Source organism: Pongo pygmaeus, chromosome 1, assembly GCF_028885625.2.
Source record: "Pongo pygmaeus isolate AG05252 chromosome 1, NHGRI_mPonPyg2-v2.0_pri, whole genome shotgun sequence".
Classification (NCBI taxonomy): Eukaryota; Metazoa; Chordata; class Mammalia; order Primates; family Hominidae; genus Pongo; species Pongo pygmaeus.
Genome location: NC_072373.2, coordinates 111,750,858 through 111,768,431, shown reverse-complemented (window position 1 = coordinate 111,768,431; position 17,574 = coordinate 111,750,858). Strand labels below are relative to the sequence as shown.

Here is a 17,574-nt window from a genome sequence, read left to right as displayed (position 1 = left end):
ATTGGGAATACTTTATCTTTAAAAGTCTCTTTTGAATCTTGGCATTCTCTAGGATATTTTGTATTTCAAAAGGACCACTTTAGTGTAACTTCCCAAGCCAGCCTTTTTGGTTGGACTGGACTGGCATTCTTCTGTTTTCTAGTGCCTGTTTATGTTCAGTGTCCAAAGCCCTCTGAAGATTCTGTTAATCTAAATTAACTTTTGAATCAGCCTTCAGAGGGAAAGTTGACAGAAATCAGTCTGATGAGATAAAGAAGAGAGAGGGGAAGAGTGATGGGAGAATGTATGTTTATCTAGTAATCTCTAATTAGTATTTTATTGCATGTCTCATCACAGTAATTTTGTGAGTCAGGGTATCTTCACCTTATAGATAAGGAATCTGGCTTGACTTGTAGCATAGTTGGTAAGGGGTAGAGTTCGATTGTGAACCCAGATCTGGCTGACTCTAAACTCATGCAGATCTTGCCATTTTAGAATACTTTTTCTGAAGTAAGAAGGAGGGGTTCCTGTTTTATAGGAGATAGAAATGAGAGAACTTTAGTAGAAACCAACCAAGAGTATCACTAATGGTATTAATCCTTCCTTTATAGCCTTCAGCTTATGTATTAGAGATTTTTAAAGGGATCAAGTCAAGGTGAGTGAGTCCTCACGCACAATTTTTGTAATCTGTCAGCAAACATTTATGAAGTGCTTATCTGAACGGGAAATAAATAGAAATTATAATTGATGGTTATCTTATAGGTTTAACTATATCAAAGTTTTGATGGAAAATAATTTATAATGTTCTTTTTGAAGTGCTAGAACTAGGAAGTTCCTTCTAAAGTATGAAGAGAGATGCTTTTAAGGACAAATAAAGGGGGGTGATTTATGTTGTAGGCAATGAAATAATATATAATTCAATTAGAAGCACCAATTGTTAATTTTTTTTAATATTTTGGCTTCTTTTCTATGTACATACACAATTGGAATATTATATAAAGTTTTATATTCTGTTCTTTTTCACATATTTCCTGAACATTTGTTTGTTGTTCATATTCTTCAAAAAAAAAATCATTGGATTCAGAATTATTCCATTGTATGAATAATTACTGGATATTGCATTTGTTTCTCCTTTTTGGCTATTATCAGTGGCTTCACTGAATATGTTTATACATATATCTTTGTCATCATTATTGATTATTTTTCTTAAGAGTCCTTAGCAGCCTAATAACTGAGCAGTAGGCATGAGCTTTTAAAGTTTTATATTGCCAAATTACTTTCCAGGGTGATTATACTGATTTTTAGCAGGCTTTAAAAAATTTGTTGCCAGTGTGAGAGCCAAAAGATAATATTTTATTATTTTCATTTCTTTTGACTATTAATGAAGTTAAAATTTCAGCATATTTGTTGACCATTTGTATTTTGTCTTGTGAATTTTTAGTTACCTCTTTTTGCTCTTAAGTATTATTTTACTGGTTTTTAAAGAATTCTTGCTGGGCACAGTGGCTCATGTCTGTAATCCCAACATTTTGGGACACTTGAGACCAGAAGTTTGAGACCAGCCTGAGCACCATACTTTATTTTCTTTGTCATACATTTTTGCAATAATTGTTATATTATTTGTGATTTTCCTTTTGATTTTATTTATGAGTTTGAACTACTGAAGGCTATCATTTTAATAATGAACCACAATATCTACATATATATTCCTTACAAGAAACAACACTTGTCTTAGGATAAAGATGAAACTTCACTACAGGAATGTAAAAGAAAATTGATTAATGTGGAGGTTACAGAACATTTCAAGATAGGAAGATTCTGTGTTTTAAAGATTTAACTTTTCCTAATTAATAGATTTGTAATCCCATTTGATGTACTCTTAAGATTTTAAATTGGAATTGATGAAATAGTAATACTTGAGCTAGTTCTAGAGGGAACTGTTTTCCCAGATTAAAAGGCTACAAAATTAGCAAAATTAAAATAGTGTAGCATTGGTGTCAGGATCAATCATCATGTCAGGATCAATCATCATGTCAGGATCAGTCATCATAATAGACTCTAATGGACTCAATATATGGTAAAAGAATATCATATGAAGATGGAATATTCAACAAAAGGCTTTGGAGATATTGTTTATATGGAGGGAAAAAAAGTTAGATTTTCCCATCATGCCATTGACCAAAATGCATTCCAAATAGATTAAGATATTAAATATAAAAAACAAAGAGAGTCATCTAGCTTATAGATGAATATTTAACTCTAGGCAAGATGTATTCAAGTATAAAATCAGTAGAAAAAATAATAAAGGGAAAGATTTAAAAATTGACCATGTTAACAGTGTTAACAAATGTGGCATTTTTATATTTATTTTTTCTTTTTCAGTGAGCTGGAGGAATCTCTACTTGTGCTGCCTTTCTCTTATGTCCCTGACATTCTTAAACTCTTTAACGAATTCATTCAGCTGGGCTCTGATGTTGAACTTATATGCCGGTGCCTCTTCTTCCTCCTCAGGTAACATCCTTTTCCAAAGAATACCATGTCTGTTCAGCAGAACTGCTTCAGTGGTACCTTAACTGAAGCTGTCAACACTTTGGGGTTAAGAAATAGTATGCCAGACTCGGTGGCTCACACCCGTAATCCCAGTACTTTGGGAGGCTGAGGTGGGTGGATTGCTTGAGCCCAGAAGTTTGCTACCAGCCCAAGCAATCAGTCTTGCCTTTAAAACAAGGATCATGATGACCCACCTCTTTAAGTAAGAAGTCATGGTAATACATTGCTCAGGAATTCTTACTCAGTCATAGGCCTCCATGTTACAATCTAAGATAGCTCTGGTTCTAGTCAGTTTGCCAAAAGCCAATTATGATTGGCCAATTTGCCTCATTTGTTGTTTCTTTTAAGCCAAGCTTGTCCAGCCTGTGGCCTGCAGGCCACATGTGGCCCAGTATGGCTTTGAATGTGGCCCAACACAAATTTGTAAACTTTATTAAAACATTATGATTTTTTTGTGATTTCTTTGTTGTTGTTGTTCATCAGCTATCATTAGTGTATTTTATGTGTGGCCCGAGACGGTTCTTCCAGTGTGGCCCAGGGGAGCCAAAAGGGTGGACATTCCTGTTTTAAAGTGTTTAGTGTAAGCTAACAGGTTTTGCTTTGTCCTTATACCAACATTTTAAGGAAGTCAGTTTATTTCTCTTGGTCTCTACAGGTGCAAATGGAAATGTAGGGGCATATATAGAGGTAAACTAATGAACATAAAGCAAATATGTTCATTAGGCTATATTCTTAAATATGAAGAATTCTGTTAATAGGTAGTTGAGAAGAATATATGTACAAAGGCTTGATATTCTTCCCATCTCTCACCCTCATTCTCAAGCGGTTACAGCAGAGAACAGGGATGGAGACAAATTGAACATTCCTTCAAATACTGTTATGAAGACAAAAACTGGTCAGCCAATGCCAAATAGTTAAACAGGTATATTTAGTGAACTGACCAAATAGGTATTTGGTGAATTGGCCTGGTTTTATGATTCTTAACCCTCCATTTCTTATACTGTATCCAGGATAGTAGTAAGAGAAGAAGAAGAGTATGTTCTGTTGCCATATTCATAATTTGGGGCAACTTGTAAAGACATAAGTTTATGTTTAACCTTGTTACTAATAATTTCTTTTACTGCTATGGCATACGTGCTATTGAATTAGGGTTGCTGGTTCTACAAGTAACACTGAATACTTACAGCGTATCAGAGGGTTATGGATGGGTACTACCTGACAGGTATGGCAGGGTCATCAAGGATATCTTGGTACTCTAGGTCAGAGTTTGAATCTCATGAATGTCTCTTTTTTGCTGTGGCTTTATTAGAAGTATTAATGCATCTTTGTTGAGTTAGCATTTCTTAGAAGGCTCATTCTGTCTTTGAGTTTTCCATAAAGTACCACTGTCAAAATCTGTAGCCACTGGCAGGTTGCTGGGCTGGAAAAAGAGCCTTTGCAAATGAGTTGAATGTGTCATAAGGTTTAGGACAGTATTTTTTAAGTTGTCATCAAATTGAACTGAATAGTAGAGAAAGAAACTTCTTTGGCTTTTTTTTTTTTTTTTTTTTTGCTCGAAACATTTCTATAATGTATATTTTGTTGTTGCTTTGATATTGTATCTGTTTACTGTTTCTAGAAGGGTTAGGTAGGGCTAGAACCTCTCTGCAACATGGCTGTGTTTTGTTTTTCTATCAGGATTCACTTTGGACAGATCACTAGCAATCAAATGCTTGTGCCAGTGATAGAAAAATTAAGGGAAACAACTATTTCAAAAGTCAGCCAAGTCCGGGTAAGTGTCTTTGTATAGAGATAAAATAATGAGGCAAATTCCTAGTGTGATTTAGAAATAGTATAGTATGCTGTGCTTTGTCTTTAGCAATACCCACCACTGATAAATCCATATTTGAGATAGTTTTTGTTGGAATTAGTAGGAATAGAAAGAACAGAAAAAACGAACAAGAAAAGTTCTTAATGAGGGAAAGATAAGTAACAACACCTGAAGCTTTGGTTCCCCTAACTCTCATACGCTGCTATAATGAACTGAAGTGGGAGAAAATTTTTTAATATTTCTTGTATTGCACTCCAGGATGTTATCGGCTTCAATATGGCTGGTCTTGATTATCTGAAGAGGGAATGCGAGGCAAAAAGTGAAGTTATGTTTTTTGCTGATGCTACTAGCCACTTGGAAGAGAAGAAGAGGAAGAGGAAAAAGAGGGAGAAGTTGATTCTAACATTGACTTAGAACTGAAATGTGGTATCTTTTTTTTTTTTAACTTTTTCCTTAAAAGGACTCCTAAACTAAACACAGAAGAGTTGGCGTCATCTTAAAAATACCAAATAACAGAAGATCACATTGCAGATGATATCAGGATGTGGTTTCCAGCTTTGCCTGGTGGAATTCCAACATGAGATTATGGGCTGTCTCCATTTCTTGGACTTAAAATGCATTATTAGTTTAAAAATCTTTCTGTGCTCTCAAAGCTTGAGCCTTGCAGCTCAAGCTTGTTGTTCCCTTTATATTCTAGCAGGGAATAAATAATTGTTTTAATTAGGTATTTGTTTCATTGGAGTTGAAATTAACATTTCAAAAGTTTTTCGTATTTTTTTATGGCAGATGATTTGTCATTTATTTATATTAGGTTTTACTACCTATTGAGACAACTAGGTGCATAATTGATTGCCCTCTGGCCATAAAAATGCAGTATCATGGACTCTTAGAGCTAAAAAGGACTGTAAAAATTACCCACAACAGCCTCCTCAGACTTAACCTTCTGCAAGTTATATGTCGTATATAAGAAGATTCTAATTGCTAACTGTTTATACTTTTCTGAATAAAATAGTTGTTTCTAATTAAAGATTAGCCAAGCTAAGATGCCTGGCTGAGCTTGTGTGTGTGTGTGTGTGTGTGTGTGTACATACATATATAGTTGACACTTGAACAATGCAGGTGGTAGGGGCGCTGACCCCCCCGCCCCTATGCCCCGCACAGTCAAAAATCTGCATATAACTTTTGATTCCCCAAAGTCTTAAGTACTAGTAGCCTGTTATTGACTGGGAGCCTGACTGATGTATTATATATATTGTATACTGTATTCTTAAAGTAAGCTAGAGAAAAGAAAATGTTACTTAGAAAATCATAAGGAAGAGAAAATATATTTACTGTGTTTATCAATACTATAAGTGTATGTCATCTGTTTATAAAATGAATTGTCTGGAGTGGCAGGCAACCACAGCTGCAGACCTCAATCTGTGGTACTTATCAAGCGTCAGCTTTTTCTTGTAATGTCATCATTTTTCTCTGCTTTTTGGGAGCACTGTGATAGGCAGTTTACTGGGGCGATGAATTGTTCATGCACAGGTGATTAGTGTCACACAGCATTTTAAGTGCATACTCACAACACTTGAGCTCACTGCAATAGCAACAGGAGGTGGCTGTGAAATTATTTCAGTAACATACTGTGTATTACAGTTCATTTTATGCAGCTATGATTTAATACTGCATCTTTACATTATTTTACGTTTCTCTCAAAACTGAATTGCACCACGTATGATCTGTATTTGTGTGTGTTAATTTTGATAATAGATTTGCGTGTATTTTATGGCAGTAAATGATAAAATAGTCTAGTATCTACATATATTTTATGCATTCATGATGTAACTACTTTTTTCCTAATTATTTTCATCTGAAACTTTTCTCATTGTTTCAAATCTCCAAAAATTTTTCCAATATATTTATTGAAAATATCTGGGCTGGGTGCAGTGTCTCATGCCTGTAATCCCACCACTGTGGGAGGCCGAGGTGGGCGGATCACAAGGTCAGGAGTTCCAGACCAGCCTGGCCAACATGTTGAAAGCTCATCTCTACTAAAAATACAAAAAACTAGCTGGGCGTGGTGGCAGGCGCTTGTAATCCCAGCTACTCAGGAGGCTGAGACAGGAGAATCACTTGAACCCGGCAGGCGGAGATTGCAGTTAGCCAAGACCATGCCACCAGCACTCCAGCCTGGGCAACACAGCGAGACTCCATCTCCAAAATAATAATAGTAAAAAAAAAATCTGTATAAAAGTGGAGCCACGTGGTTCAAACCCATGTTGTTCAACGGATTGTCTACTGTATACCTTCATGGTAAAGATTTGGGGAATGTTCTAGGAAAAGATATTGACAGATACCTCTGGGTCTGGGCTTTTCTTTTGGGGAAGTTAAATGACTAAATCATACTTCTTGTTATAAGCCTGTTTAGACGTTCTGTATCTTCTTGAGACAGTTTTGCTTTTTATCTTTTTTGTTGTTGTTAATCCCAAAGACTTAAAACTACGGTTTCTGTCTGAATTTGGTCATTTCAACCAAGTTACTGTGTTGTGGGGCCACCATTTTCTTCCCAGGCTCAGACATGCAGTTCTTGTGGCTTGGCGATTTGTGTCCCAAACCACAAGTCCTAATTCTGTTGAGCATAACACAATCACTGAAGTGAATAAGGAATGCAGTGGTGTTATTTGTTGGGCGGAATAAATAAGTGAATTTTGGCATAGAGTTTCTGAAGGCATAACTATGAAGGCAAGAGAATAGGCAGGCAGGATAATGCATTCTAGGTGCTTTCCAAGGAGTCAGTGTTGTTTAGGCAGCTATTCCTGCCACCAGGGAGAGGAGTTAATTCTTGAAAAATAATTTAATTTTTTATGAGAACAGAAGTTGAATCAATATCCTTCTTAGAGTTGCTCATCAGAACATAAATGTCACTTTCTAGTAACATTTTTGATGGTTTCCAAACCAAAACAAGTTCCAGGAGGGCATTCAAGATGTATACATCATTAATAATTACTCTTATGTTAAAAGTTGCTGTTTTCCCATAGCTTTGCCACCATTTATAATTCAAAAGCCTGATAGTGCTAGGGAATGTAAAGATGTTTCTGTCTGCTAAGTGTTATACTAATCGAAGAGAAGGGGAATGTTTATGATAAAGTGACATGTACAGAACCTAACCAAGTTACAACTTTTGGTCAAAATACTTGAAACTCTTTAAAAGTTTAAGGTCAATAGGTGCATTATAAAGTAAATTTTAAGCCAGGCAAATTTCTAGTCATTAAGTCAGTATTCATTGCCTTAGTCAGCCATTGGCTGTATATAATCCTTAATATAAAAACCATTTAATGACTAATATCTCTTGCATATTGTGAAGTAAGTTATCTATAGAAATTCTGTAGTACCATAAAGACAAGCCTTTTGAGATTGCAGTGAGCTGAGATTGCACCACTGCACTCCAGTCTGGGCAACAGACCGAGACTCCATTGGAAAAAAAAAAAAAGGCTCTTGAATGATGTATTGGGAGTAAAACATTTAGGCTTATTTTGAAAAATGTATATATCCATCCACTTAGAGAAAATATGCTTAAAAATTTTGAAATTCACTGGCTGGAATCTAGGTGCTTTGTATATTTGGTATTAAATTGTTTCTCAATGGCAAATGTCATAAATTATATCTCATTCTAAAGATATCTAGCAGATCTCCAGCAGAGATCTATGACAGTGCCCAGGAAAGCAATGGTATCTGTTGGTAGGTACAGGACTGTATATAGGACTCTATTCACTTAGCTGTAAATGATGAGCCTGCTCAATGCAGCCTTTTCAGGCCAGATTAGTCTTCAGAAAGAGAGGGAGGTTGTGAGCAGAAGCTTAACGAAGACACCACATGGGCTTACAGTTACCATCTGCAATCCACCCCCATTCCTCACAATTTAAGATCCTAAGTTTGAGATGGGGCTAAGGTTCTTAAAGGTAGTATCACCATACATTCAAGTCCTTTCTCTTTATTTCTGAGGTTTTTGGGATCCAAGCAGCCCTGGTATGTTTTTAGAACACAGTACACATTGTGTAACAGTCACTGAGCCCAACCCTTACATAGGGCCTGGCAGTGTTGCCCTTGTGTATACCTTCCCCTTGAGTATGGGGTCGGACCTAGTGACTGGCTTCTAGTGAACAGAATGCAGCAAATATAATGGGATGTCTCTTCCAAGATTAGGGTATAAAGCACTGAATTCTACCTTGCATGAGGATTACATTTTATAATATATATATAAAGGAGTAACTAGTATAGTTATTTAAACAAATATTTTCTTTTTTTTTTTTTTTTTTTTTTTTTTTTTGGGAGAGTGTCGCTCTGTCTCCCAGGCTGGAGTACAGTGGCACAATCCTGGCTCACTGCAAGCTCCGCCTCCTGGGTTCACGCCATTCTCCTGCCTCGGCCTCCAGAGTAGCTGGGACGACAGGCACCCACCACCACGCTCGGCTAATTTCTATTTTTTAGTGGAGACAGGGTTTCACCAAGTTAGCCAGGATGGTCTCGATCTCCTGACCTCGTGATCTGCCCACCTCGGCCTCCCAAAGTGCTGGGATTACAGGCGGGAGCCACTGGGCCCGGCCTAAACAAATATTTTCATTCATTCAGGCCAGGTGGCTTATGGGTTTCTGACTATAAGAAGAGGGGAAGAAACCTGGGGTCTAATACCTCAAATTTGAATGCTTGACAATCAAATTCCCATTTATTACTTACTGTACCTAATGTGGAGAAACTTTACGAGACATGAAGACTCCAAGTGTGGAGGAATAAATTGTAGAAGTTCTCTGGACCATTGGATTTTCTTTTCCCTGGGGAAAGTTTTTTGGTCGCTTATCATAATTGCTGCTTGTTAAAACTGGTAAAATACTTGTTAAGGGCTGTGCTTTTCATGACTAAATGATTTGCATATATAAACCCAAATAACATTTTAGAATCAGAATTTCTTCTCTGGCAACATTAGTTCAATTTTAGGTACCCGTCTATCCAATGCAAATTCTGCATGCTCAGGCTTGGGGGTTAGAGGATGGATATGCCAATGTCAAGAATGTCTTCTGTTCTCCCTAGTGTACATTTCTCTCCTAACTGTGACTGGCTTTCTATAAGGAGCCATCAGCATGGTCAAGCCCCAAACCATATCTACATCAGATTTCATGCTTTTTTTTTTTTTTGGTGGGGAGAGGGACAGATCATTGTTGACATTGGAAGTAAGTAGATAAAAGGTCTGATAAGATTTTTTGCCCTTTATCTGTGTCTGACAGGTTCTCTCTAATCTATAAGCAGGGAAATAGAAAATTTATTATAAATACAAATGATTTCATTGCTATGATCAGCAGCAGTGACTCAGGTATTTTCATCTAATAACCTGTGTGGAGAGGGTAAGGGCACTTGATTTAGTTCCCAGAGGAAAAAACTAGTTCTTTGGCTAGTTTCCTTCTGTCACAATGGAAAAACCCTGTCATCATTACTCAAAAAAAGGAAAAGAAAAAGGGACGGGAGGAAGGTGAGAGGAAGGGAGAGAGACTTTCCCAGTGAGGACTTTCCTTTCCTATTTTATATTTTGCTCCATTGTACTTACTGCCATCATTGTTTATGGTTTACTTACTTTGTGTATTGTCTGTCCTCCCACTGGAATGTAAGCTGCATAAAGGCAGGCATTTCGGCGTCTTTGAAAGCATAAATGAACAAAAGAACTAAACTTCATTTATTGACATCAGTGCTATCTGACACAAGTTCCTTGAACTTTCTCCTTCACCTCGGAATATCTGAATCATCAGCTATCTTCAGCTTCTCCCTTGCCAAGACTAACCCTTCAGCTGTGTTTTTTATTATTCTTTTGCCCTGTTTTGCATATTGCAGTTTCAATCACTTCTACTCATTCATATTTTTAATATATCTCTTCTGCTCTACTCTCTCCAACCTACAAACATGTAGGTCTACATTAAACTGAAAATCCTTCCTATTTTCTGTTGCATCCTTGAGTAACATATTCTCTTGCTCTTTCCTTTAATAAATTTTCTTGAAAGAATATCCATAACTAATGTTTCTGCTTTCTTAATACAGTCATTCTTTACCTTTTGCAATTCAGTTTTTATCCCAACCAAATTTAACACTTTAAATCTGAATTTTCTTTGACATCTCAATAGCATCCATCAATTGTGTCCATCTTTTCCTTGAAATTCTTCCTAAGGCTTCTGAAGTATTTAATCATTTTCTAATTGCTGCTTCTGTCTCCACTGGCTCCTCTTCCTCCGGCTCCCTAAACCGACTCCAGATTTCTGCTCCTTGCCCATACGTTCAGCCATCACCTCTGTGTAAACGATGCTTAAAATTATTATATCTCCAATTCTGACTTCTCAGTTGAAATCTAATATTACATATCCATGATTCATTACCTCAGCCCAAAACTTTGAAGTTGAACTCGATGTCCTCTTTCTTCCATCCATCAATGGCTTCTACCTCAGATTTTGCAGTTTCCTTCCCCCACCATGTCTTTCATTCATGTCCCTCTTTTATGTTGACTGTTCCCCCACTCCCAGTTCTTGTCCTCACACATGGCCCATTCAGGTAGACTTCTAATGGTTCTTTTACACATCCAATTGTTCCTCTTCGACATGTCCTGCACAATAACACTAGATTTATCTTAATAAAGATATGCTGATCATATCACCCACAGGGTCAGGAATCTGCAGTGGTTCACTGCTGCTTAAATAATAAAATTCAAGCCAAGGATTTAAGATCTTTCATAGCTTGACTCCAACCTACTTTCCCACTATATTCCTGATACTCAAGCTCTTGGCAAGTTGAACTCCCTGCCAATCATCCCAAACACCTGGAGCTTTCCTGTTGCCATGGTTTTGTTCATTCTTTTTACTTAAAGTTCCCGTCAATCAAGTTTTCACATTCTATAAGATCCAGCTGAAAAATCAAATAAATAGAGAACTGTAACACAAGCAGCACACAATTCATGCCACTGGAGAAAGTACAAAATAGAAATAAAATGTGAAGACTTTATTTCTGCTACTAGATTATATAATACCTTTTAAGACAGAGTCCAATTATCCATTTTTATATATGATAAACTTTTATATAGTACCTTGGAGGTAATAGGTTCTTGATATCTATCTAATATCTGTTTGGCTGGAGACACTGATAAGGAGGAATGCATGCATAATTCAGTGAATACCCAACCTTTATAATAAGAAGGTATTTCCTATCCTTCCGTAAAATTATAATTTTTTTGTGATAGAGACTTGCTGTTTTATTATTCTGTCTGATACTCCATAGATAGCCAATAACATTTACATTTATTCAACCTGAAGTTACTGCACATATACTATGTGTCAGGTATATTTTTAGATTTGGCTAGGTGCTTTCAAAGATGAATGAAGATGCTCTTTGTCTTAATAAATTTAACTCCGATTTTGAAGATAGAATTAATAAAGTAGAGATGCATTTTGACTTCCATGTTTTCCTCACTCATGTAATTTCTGCACTATATATGATTACTCAAGTTGAACTTTAAAGGATATTTGCTTCCACAGGTAGGAACAGAACCTCATGCTCTGTCATAATCTCGATATTGTGAGAGATGTGTGCTGATCCCTTGGCCCCATCCTCTCCAACAGCCGTGGCAAATAACTCTATATTCAGTTCTGTCTGCAAACCAGCTGCCACCTGTAAGACACAAGGTAGCTTTAGGACCAGACAACTCTGAGTTCAAACCTTGCTTTTAATATGAATTTGAGCAAGTTACTTAAACTCTCTTACCTTTGGTTTCTTCATCTATAAATCTGGCACTAATAAATGGTAGTTATTATAAGCATTTAGCAGAATTACTTCATAATGAAGGTAGAATTCCATTAAGTAAAGGGGAGCCAGGGTAAATTGTTGAAGGGGCAAACCAGGTGCTATTTAGGAAAAAGCATAAGGAAGCTAAATGCCAGGTTATTGGAAGTGGAACTGAAGGCAAAATTTTGCAATAGTCGTAATTGTGCTAGTTTTTGAATGTCGGTAGTGACTTTCAGTAGTGAAATCTGCAATAGCGGCTACTGCAGATAAAGATAAATTTAATCTATTATAAATCAGGAGGCTGAGGCAGGAGAATTGCTTGAACCCAGGAGGCAGAGGTTGCAGTGAGTCAAGATCGCGCCACTGCACTCCAGTCTGGTGAGAGAGCAAAACTCCGTCTAAAAAAAAAAAAAAAAAAAAAAAAATTCCTCTAACAGACTTGGTGACTACCATAACTTTCCTACCCTGTTCCTTGCAGGGGTGTCTAATATTTTGGCTTCCCTGGGCCACATTAGAAGAAGAAGTATTGTCTTGGGCCACACACAAAATATACTAACAATAACGACAGGTGTTGAGCTTAAAAAAAAATCGCAAAAAATTCTCATCATGTTTTAAGAAAGTTTAGGAATTTGTGTTGGGCTGCATTCAAAGCCGTCCTGGGCCATGGGTTGGACAAATGTGACTTTAGGGTATTCCTAATGCAGGATGCATAAAATAATGAAGCCAGTAGAGGGAGACAAAATTAGTTTAAATGCCCAACTGCTTAGTTCTGAAAACCCATGGAAGAGGATTGCACCAACAAAGAAGAAACCTGATACAGAAGGAAGAAGGAACACAGCAAGGCATGGGCGTCTTGCCTTGTTCTTTGAAAAGAACACTAGCCAGCAAAGAGAGAGCTATTTATGTTTCTAAGTTGCCTCTCCAGGAGGTGGGTTAAAAAGCAGACTTGGGAACAGTTATCTGGAAAAAAATAAATCTGAAACTACCACATGAAAAGCAATTAGATACAAATGGAATGTTTTCTTCAATATAGTTTTATAAATAGTAGAATTGGAAAATGTTTCACAGTTTTTTCAACAATGTACTTGTGAGCATATGCATACTGGAGGATATCCAGCAGCAGACCCTTCTCCTCCAAGTCCAGCAGTTGGAGCAGGGCTGGGTCATGATGAAATTCAGCATGAAGAGAGCTGGAATACTGCCATCATACAGGTTTGCCCAGGCTTTGAGCAGATTCATTTAGTGTTGGCAACTAACCAAGCTGAACAGTGGTTAGATTTACATATGGGGAAGTCTACAGATTATATTTTTTTTTTGCCAGAGCCAAAACCTACTATCAAAAACTTAAAAAAAAAAAAAAAAAACTAAAAAAACCTTATAGTATAGAGTGAGCTTCAAAGACTACATGCTGGGTTTTTAGTACCTATAAAAGTTGATTCAACAGCCATTTTGGCTTTTGGCATAATCCCTACTTTAAATTAAAATGAGATTTGCTAACTTCCCAGAACAGTGGAAGAAGGGCTTGTTTTGATTTTTGTCTTTTGCTTTATGTTGTGAAGGTTCTGAAATCTTGACACAGTACAGTGATGAATTACTTCAGGAGAGTACTCGTGAATTAGTGGATATAATCCCAAAATATTTCTGTTTGGAGTTTCAGCCTGTATAATACTGTTTTTTGTAAAGCATGTTACAGCTAGAAGGGGCTAAGAAATAATCTGGTCTGAACTTTACAGATGAGGAAAACAAGGCTCAGAGCATTAACTGAACTGCTTGATGGCATAGTCGTGACGAGAAGCCAACTGACTTTGCGCTATACCAAACCAGCCCTTCTGTGTGAGCCTATAACTGGGGCTGCTTTAAGAGCTTCAGACTCAGGGAGTATTGGGTACTTGTTAACAGGACTGGATACTTTTGTGCACTGTTCTCACAGGCCTATGCACTCTTCGCATCTGTGATGAATGGGTCATGCATCTGCCAGACTAACTCACTTCATTCTGTCATTCAATCACACCTCTCTTGCGTACCCATTATGTGCCTGGCTCTGTAAGCTTCTTATGTGTCTTACTCATTTTTAACATCCTCTGTGCCCTGACCACTTTAAATGGCATATGGGAGGAACTCAAAATTTGCTGAGTGAAGTATGAAGTAAAAGGGGTGTTAAAGCAGTCAGATGATGCACTGATAAAGACTTACAAATGTGACTTTATTTAAGATGAACTTACGTTTACATCATCCTATATTTCTGAAATTATAATTTAAAGTGAGAATATGCTATTAATATGCATATTTTTTACTAAACATGCCATTTTGGAGGATGTATCAAATAAAGTCAGAACAGGTTGACATTTTGTATTTTGTATTTTTCAGAGATCTTTGGAGAAATGAGGCAATTGATGAGTTTAATAAATACGATTTCTTGGTTGGGCGCGGTGGCTCATGCATGTTATCCCAGCACTTTGAGAGGCCAAGGCGGGTGGATAACGAGGTCAAGAGTTCGAGACCAGCCTGACTAGCATGGTGAAACCCTGTCTCTACTAAAAATACAAAAATTAGCTGGCCGTGGTGGCATGCGCCTGTAATCCCAGCTACTCAGGAGGCTGAGGCAGGAGAAGTGCTTGCACCCAGGAGGCAGAGGTTGCAGTGAGCTGAGATCATGCCATTGCACTCTAGCCTGGGTGACAGAGTGAGGCTATGTCTCAAAATAAATAAATAAATATAAATAAACAAATATGATTCCTTAGTATGGCATTAAATAATATTCTCTGACAAATACCAAGAGAGCAAACCAGATTTACGTAAAATATAAAGAATGGAATAATTATTTTTCACTTTGCATAAGGATTTACTTTTTGAAAAGGTGGTTTTTATACAATGGTACATAACCAATATTGGGACAAGTGAGGTGAGCTTCAGAATTGTTTCTATAGCTGGCAGTTTAACTCTGTTTATGCGTAAGATTGGTCTCATGGTTACTACATGGAATGAATGCCATCAAGCCACATACTGTATCACTACCAGAAATCTTTTGCTTATGATATTAAAAACATTAGATTTATACATAGTTTAAACGGAATGGGCAGAATGGTTTCAAAGCCCACTTCACTGGAAACCTATACATAGTCACTTGCACGCACGCAAGCACACACAACAGATGACATACAGGACTTACAGGTCCAGGTTTGTAAGTCACTTTCAGTCCTGTGCTGGGTGGGGGCTGCTTGACTTTAAACCTACAAGGCAGAAAGATGAAAATAAATTTATGCCATAATGAAACCCATGAGCAATGAATAAGCTGGGGTGTTATAAAATAAGGAAGGTGTTAATATTTGCTACACAGGAGTCGGGGGTCCATACCATTAGAAAAACAACTTTAATATTCAATTGGGAGAAGAATCTGGGGCCCATTTCACAACTGCCTTTCCAACAGTTTTCATCAGCGTAAAATGGGCTCCAACCTGAGTTTCAACCCTTCGTTACTGGTTGCTGACGAGCAGCCCAGGCTTGGGCAGTGGGACTGTTTGGCTGGTGTGTGCATTTCAGCGTAGCTGCCAGCATGAACGCAAATGCTGGCAGCCGGGTCATTAAGTTGAAGAATAAAGGCTCTTTTGGAAGGCAGTGGAGCATGGGAGCCAGCCTTGCTCTGTCTTGGTATGGGGTTTGCATGTTTGAGGAGAGGAGAAACAGAAAGGCTCAGAAAATGTCGAAGAACTTGAAAAGCTCCGAGCTGACACATGGTGCTTATTGATCTCTCTCCCTTCCTGTGGTTTGTGGGTTCTGCTTGATGGTTAAAGACGTGGAGTAAATTCAAATGCCAAGGAAAGCCTACCTCCACTCTGACCCCAACACTGCTTCTTCCTCCATCAACCTTGCTGTCTGCTCTATCGTGGCTGAATTAACAAGCTGAGGAGTGAAATCTCCAAAACTAAAATTTTATACTGGAGCGACAGGACCCGCACGAATGAGTTTTATTAGTTTCAGGTTGACTGTCTATTTCTCCCCACCCACTTTGTTGGCAACAACCTAAAAAACAATCATGTGTGATTTGGTGGCCTGAGTTCCACATCAGATTGTTTCTCAGGAAGCAAAGGTTATTCCTGAGGCTGGGGATTTGCCTCAACTGAAATAACTGAAATGGGACAGGGATCTTTCAAACTGGATGCTTCTATCATTTTGTTTTATCTGATTTCCAATCATCAATCCAGAATCACAAACATTCCTGAAGGACTTACCACTCAACTCTGAAAATGGCTGCAACTGAAATAAACATATATTCCATTTTAATGGAAGTAATACACATGCTTATGTTTAATTCAAGATACAATAGTGGACATTTTGTAATTGGGAATGGTTTGGTAGAGGTATATGGTGTACTGATCCAATGGAAAGGTTTGAAATTTCACACAAAACAAAACATTAGTAAAGCAAAGTATATGGTGGGACTCAGGAGATCTGAAGTCTGGCCTCTGCTAGCTGACAAGATGTTACAACAAGTTACACAGTTTCTCCTTTTATAGTAGTCTCTAAGGTCTTTCCCTCCATTATGCAGAAACAATGTAATTAAAAGCGGCTTTCAGATCATAATGTGCAAACAAACATCAGCTAGTATTATTATAGTTAGTGGATTTGAGAAAAAGACTTTCAATTATTGTGCATTAGTTGCTGTAACACTTGTACAACCTCCCCCTTTTTTTCCACTAGTAGAGATCAGGATGTGGGTTGCTTTTACCAAAGTATGAATAATGATGAATAGGAGGGCAAGGAAGTATCTACCATATAATTGGAACCCGATAAACACTCACTGATTTGTTGACGAATGAATGAATGAATTAGTGTGTAAATGACTGAATGAATAATGTGAAGATTCAAGGAGTAGTAATTACAGTTCGGTTCAATAAACATTTACTGATGGAGGTGACCAAAGACAAGTCACAGGGTAGGGAAAGGTAACCTGAGCAGACCTTTGGTCCCTTGGCCTCACCTGCAGAAGTCCACTCCAACATTCTTGAGCTTTACAACTGTGGCATAGGTATGTCCTTCCTTAAGCACTCCAAACTTCACTGATGATGGGACAAGATGGAACCCAAAAAGGGATGACTTTGCGTTATTAATGGCAGCAGATGCAACAGAGGATGTGTTCACTTTTCCTTCAACAGAATCTTGCACCTTTGCATTAAGGAAAAATTAATAAAATGGTTCTATTTTGAGTTCCCAAGATTAAAAAAAAAAAAAAGTCCCTGTCACCAGAGGAAAATAACTATTGAGTTGCTGGAGGAAATGAATGTTTATAGTCTCATGTCATCCTTACAACAGTCCTGTGAGGATGTATTTTAGGCTTTGTTTTAAGGATAAGGAAGTCAAGTTCAGAGAACTGAAAGACAGGTAATTGTTCAAGTGGTAAGTGGCAGAGCAAAGATTCAGACTCAAGTTTGCCTGATTCTAGA

General features: G+C 37.5%; 2 protein-coding genes across 4 annotated transcripts in view; one reads left to right on the top strand and one right to left on the bottom strand.

The window, feature by feature from the left end:
• The window catches only part of WDR3 (WD repeat domain 3), a 30,799-nt gene extending 25,116 nt beyond the window's left edge, over positions 1–5,683 (top strand). For all 3 annotated transcript variants that reach the window (XM_054466991.2, XM_054466970.2, XM_054466980.2), the window contains exons 24-27: positions 591–634; positions 2,362–2,490; positions 4,207–4,300; positions 4,598–5,683. In XM_054466991.2, the coding sequence (XP_054322966.1) occupies positions 591–634; positions 2,362–2,490; positions 4,207–4,300; positions 4,598–4,753 (423 nt within the window). In that variant the 3' untranslated portion in view covers positions 4,754–5,683. The remainder of the gene's footprint in view (positions 1–590; positions 635–2,361; positions 2,491–4,206; positions 4,301–4,597) is intronic.
• Positions 9–17,574, bottom strand: part of SPAG17 (sperm associated antigen 17) — a 233,433-nt gene continuing 215,867 nt past the window's right edge. The window contains exons 45-49 of the mRNA XM_063651455.1: positions 17,112–17,296; positions 15,303–15,363; positions 11,875–12,019; positions 9,064–9,203; positions 9–506 (exon numbers count right to left, since the gene is read on the bottom strand). Coding sequence (XP_063507525.1) covers positions 9,064–9,203; positions 11,875–12,019; positions 15,303–15,363; positions 17,112–17,296 — 531 coding nt within the window. The 3' untranslated portion in view covers positions 9–506. The remainder of the gene's footprint in view (positions 507–9,063; positions 9,204–11,874; positions 12,020–15,302; positions 15,364–17,111; positions 17,297–17,574) is intronic.